The following is a 5,241-nucleotide window of genomic DNA, read 5'->3' on the forward strand; positions in this document are numbered from 1 at the left end:
AAAATATACAAAGTTAGAAAAAAACAACGCATTGACTAGTGACGATTTTAATAGTCGACAAACCGTGGCAGCCTCTCTGTCAACGCTCTCTGGTTTCATTTAAAAGAGTCGATCATCAGATATTGTCCAAGATTAACCTTCAGGGTGGATATAGCTCGCTAGCAGCCTTGCACCGAGGACCTACCCTCGTCAACATTTACCCACAATGCTTTGCATGTAAATAAAATGGCCCCGTCGGTGTGATTTATTTTTAAACTTTTAGTTTAAAATTATAAAAACTAAACAGTCTTTATTTTACAGTTAAAATATATGTTAATCAAATAAAGTCTAATGTTACAATTAATCGGGGATCCCTTTAAGACTTAAGTATTTGTTCATTCATCACAAGTTATATCATCATTGCAATATTAAGCACTGCTATCATACTTTGAAGGTTTCCCGAATATTGTGCAGCCCTAATGAACAGTTTCTTTATTGTCTATATAAAACCAAAAAATACCCACTATACTTCTAATGAAAATCTTTGAATAATTAAAACAACAATTAGAACCATTACAAGATTTGGCTTCATGAAAACAAAAATCTTAGTGTGGTTTGTCTTGAGACTTTCACACAAATACACGTGGACAAAATTGTTGGTACCCCTCATACCCACAATGATGATTCATACAACGGATGAGAAGGAAGAAATCGGAATAGATTTTCAGAAAACGGCCTGGGTCGTACCTCTTCTCTGGCCTGAGTGAAGGATGTGGCGTTTTGGAGATGCTGCCTTTGGATGCCGCTCCACCGAGTTCTGAAGTCGGTGATGGGCTGACACGGTTTGACGTATTTATCGTACAGGATGTTGCCGTGATAGTCGACGATGCTGCAGCGGGCCAGCTCGCTGATTCGCCCGCCAGGCCCCGTTCCCACCATCTCACAGTCCAACGCCACCACTGAGGTTGGACACGAGCCGAGCCAGGGCGAACTGCGACCGCTGACTGGAGGGCTGGTTTCAGAGGAGAAACCACTATCCACCTCCCAGCAGTCTCTGAGGGCGGATATTAAACAATCGTGTTCAAGCTCGGACGTTGAGGGTTCTGGTCTCATTTCATCGACACTTTTACCTTCAGAGGTCAGAGGGCTTTGACTGTCCGGGTGTGTGTCACTCAGTTTAGCCTTTTTAATCAGTTTATTTATATCCAGAGATTCATCTGGGACTCTCTTCATCTTGCTTTTGGGGATAATCATCTTATGGTGTGGTTTCTTCCAGACTCTTGAATTCTCCATTGAACAAATCTGCATCGACTTCTTGTACAGATATCTGTAGTTGCCAAGGAGCCCCCGTGAGGAGGCTTTAGTATTATTTTGTGAAAACTCTGCCATCATTAAGTAATGACACTTGTATCGTGGTCATACCTGAAAGACAAGAAATTAATTATAATATGCACACAAATCCTGTCAGACAGGATAATTACTGCCTTTATATCACCCAAACGGTTCACCTTTTTGTTGTGTACAGGATAAAGATAATGAACTGAGAAAATGTTCAAATTAAATTAGACTGGACCACAAATGATTTCTAATGGACCACAATGAAAATAAGCTTGATGTTTTAATGTTATCCATTTATATTAATGTTACTGTATACTATATGCAGTGCCAATTATATGATAAATAAAATACGAAAATAAAACTGAAGAAACTTACAAACAAAGGACAAAAATCTTTATTAAGCCTGAGTTTCCAGCAAGACAAAATCCAGTTCAAATTAAACCCGAATCTGTCTGAACAGGCCGATTTCTTAAAAACAAACAAAACATTTATGAGTTTCATAACTACACTTGAGCCGAATTGACCACTTGCCTTTATAGTAGAAGAAAACAGGTTTAATGACTAATATATATGTATGTTTTACGCTGTTCGGTACAAATATTTACTAAAACTGCTAAATTTCGGCAAACCGGCATGAAAAACCCAAGCACGTTTGCAACAAACGCAGCTATGTAAGACCACGTAGGGAAGAAAACCTTAAAATAAACATCGTGGAATTATCTGCTATTCCTTAATGTTGTTAAAAAGAACAAATACTCATTAATAAAACTAGAAAATAAATGTAAGGTAACGTTACCTTCGTTCCAGAGCAGCACGTGTACAAGTTGAACAGGCCTGGACATGTTCTCAACAGGCTCCACCGGATTGGTTCATTCTCTTCTTCGTTTGAAGATCAAAAGAACAAACACTGAACACGAGCGCCATCCTCTGGTTCAATGCGTTCACACACCAAATATCCACTTATTAACACAGGCAGAACACATCATTATATTTTCATAAAACCTCAAATAATTAAAATTTTACATTTACAGAAATACTAAATTACAATTATATAATTTTAGAATTAAAAAAGTAATAAAGTACCATAAATTGTTTTGTCTTGTGGGCCTTTTCATGTTGATCCAAACTGCAACTTTTTGAACATTTTCAGAGACAAAAAATTCAGAAAAATTTTATGACAAATACAATCATTATTAATCAAAAATATCTACTAAAATGGCTTATTATTTTAATGTTAGACATACACATACCACAAAACGAAATGAAATGTGTTTGGTAGATTTCTTAGTTGTAACAATGCTTCTCGGCAATAAATCTTACACCATGCACCTGATGGGCAGCAGAAACTAACAATAATAATAAAAGCCTTTTGAAAAATGTGAGCAAGCCATACTCAGTTCTACAGCTTATCCCACAAATCCATATTTCTTACAAATGTGGCACCATTAAAAAGGGAAATTAACAGATTTTCCATCAGTTTAAATTTATTTCCAAGAAGCATTATTACAATAAAGAAATAATCTACCAAATACAAATGTCCTTATTTTTATTCCATTTTATAGTTTTGTTTAAACTACAAGTTTAAAAAGTTGGATTCAAAGCGTTTGGCAAAACTGCCATTAGACCTACAAATTATTGGAGTATATTTCCATCAAATAACACAAAATGTTGCAGACATTGGGTGTAATCCATTATTACTCATTCATCTGCAAGGGAAAAAAAGTCATGAAGCTCAAATATTCTTAGGATGTACATCTACAGCTGAAAAACCTTTAGACTCTTTCAGATCAAGGATGACCACCACTGATGACACTAACAAGAGGTCTAAAATAATAATTTTTAAACAGATTGAGCTAAAATTTGTTGATAGCTGAGACTGATTCCCATCGCAGACCGTAAAAGCTATTATTTAAAAGACAGACAAGACAGCCAGCAAAAGACTGCTAGTTCACCATGGCAGAATAAAACTTCAGAAACAAGATTAACACGTCATTTTGGTTTTGTGGGCCTTTTTTATTTCATAGTCCTTCCAAATGTACAAAAACAAAGACCAGTTACAAACAAGAAAAAAAAAAGTAGTTAGCCCCTGTGATGACGACAAAAACCAAAACAACAGATGACTGGAAACTGGTGTCAAACCAAAGTGCATCAGCATGATGTGTAGTAGACAGACCAGAGGAAATACAAATCTTAATTATTCAAAAGCGGTCCCTCGTCCCTAAAAATTTTACTGTTTGAAAAAATAACAATCGGGCAGACCCTTGCCACCACCTTCCACAGTAATCCAGAGCAGCGGAGGACCTAAAGGATGAAGTCTGTTGGACTTCGGCTTCAGAGCATTTGTTCACTAAGAGTGGAATATAATTTAGTTCTTTATCTTCCCCAACCCTCCTCCTGTTGTGATGGGGTGGATGCTGAGTTCCTGTTCGGAGCTTTTATAGCTCTGATTTGTCGCCATCCTTCTTCTTCTTTTTCTGCACTACCAACGGGTTGGTGGCCTCTTTCTTCAGGTAGGAGATGAAGTCGTTGACCTCGCGTCCTCCCTGCAATGCCAGCACAGAGACATGAGAACCAGAGCGCAGGAGGGAATTCAGTTTGCAGGAAACTACAGGAACTAAAACTCACCTCATATTTCTTTGGGTTCAACTTGTGTCCAGCAGGGGAAAAGTAGATTGTAGGGAAACTAAAACAAAGAAATGTCACCAAAACAAAAAACACTTTAACCGAAGCACAGAAAGATTACAGCTTAACTTTTGTTAGAAAGCCAAATGTGCGAAATCTTATTTTACAATCTATGAAGCATAAATGTATGACTTTAGTGAGCCTCTTACCCGCTGACTTCATATTGAGATGGCACATCATTGGCTGTAGCGTCCATCTTGGCAATGACCACATTGGGATCATCGGCCAGCTGAGGAAGCAAAAAGACAACTTAATAAATCTTCAAATCATAATTTTATCAGGTTCTTATGTTGGGTTGTTCAAGATAAATCATTAAAATTTAACAGGTGATGTCAGTAAAAAACTGTTTTAAAGAATAGTGGTTCTTGAATAATGAAAGAAGACCATGTTTCACTTTGAACACCTCTGCCATGACCCTAAGTTATGGAAATGAGCATTCAGCTGCTGAGATGTGATTGGTGGATTAAAGTTCTGCTAGAGGCAGGTATGTCACAGTATGACATCACTAAAACAGCAGCCTCTGTCCCCTGCCTTCAGTTTCCGTCTGTGCCGGACCACAACAAGCTGTGGCTCTGTCAAATGTCAGATTATCACCAAAATGTAATTGTTCTTTGTGACAACCTCAACATTTCCTGAAAATATATTCAGAACTGAGAGATCTTGAGCACAGAAAGACAAACCAATGATACTGAAAACATAACCTCCTTAGTGGAGGTGATAAGATGCTTTTGGACCACAGAAGACCACTTTACAGGGTTCCTACAGCTCAAGGAAAGTTCACTTAAAGACTTGAATGCCTCATGAAATAAGATTTAAGACCAAGTTCACAACAAATACAATACAAATGTAAAAATGTTAGCGACAACTTCACCCACATGTATTTATTTTAACACAGAACTAGCTTTTACCAATTATTTTAATATTTGAGACAACTTATAATCATCCCACTAACAATGTGTTCCTCTGAAAGATTGATTTTAAACATTTTAAAAGGGATCCACGATTAGTTGTAACATTAAAACTATTTGATAAAGATATTTTAACTGTAAAATAACTAATAGACATCTGTTCAATGTTTGAGTCACAAAAATACTGAACTAATTCTCAACATCAACCAGATTTTCTGCGTTTCTTAAAGGGATCCATGATTAGTTGTAACATTAAAACTGAAGCAGCTGTGTTGTCCTCCATCCATATTTTCAGTTCCAGGCTGAGTCATTTCTACCTTCTCCTCTCTGTCAA

At 37.0% G+C, this 5,241-nt stretch overlaps 2 protein-coding genes across 2 annotated transcripts in view; both read right to left on the reverse strand.

Moving 5' to 3' along the window:
- isg20 (interferon stimulated exonuclease gene) overlaps positions 1-2,205 on the reverse strand; it is a 13,929-nt gene extending 11,724 nt beyond the window's left edge. The window contains exons 1-2 of the mRNA XM_014025063.1: positions 2,114-2,205; positions 727-1,401 (exon numbers count right to left, since the gene is read on the reverse strand). Of these exons, the coding sequence (XP_013880517.1) occupies positions 727-1,371 (645 nt within the window). The 5' untranslated portion in view covers positions 1,372-1,401; positions 2,114-2,205. The remainder of the gene's footprint in view (positions 1-726; positions 1,402-2,113) is intronic.
- A 1,153-nt stretch (positions 2,206-3,358) lies between these two features.
- On the reverse strand, positions 3,359-4,228 carry LOC106529594 (protein disulfide-isomerase A3; the record flags this gene model as incomplete). Its single annotated transcript, XM_014025064.1, is given in 3 exon segments — positions 3,359-3,860; positions 3,943-4,000; positions 4,149-4,228. Coding segments are annotated over 3 exon segments (246 nt in total), but the record flags the coding sequence as incomplete, so codon positions are not given.
- Between the last annotated feature and the right edge of the window lie 1,013 nt (positions 4,229-5,241).

This window comes from Austrofundulus limnaeus, unplaced genomic scaffold, assembly GCF_001266775.1.
Source record: "Austrofundulus limnaeus strain Quisiro unplaced genomic scaffold, Austrofundulus_limnaeus-1.0 Scaffold454, whole genome shotgun sequence".
Taxonomy (NCBI): Eukaryota; Metazoa; Chordata; class Actinopteri; order Cyprinodontiformes; family Rivulidae; genus Austrofundulus; species Austrofundulus limnaeus.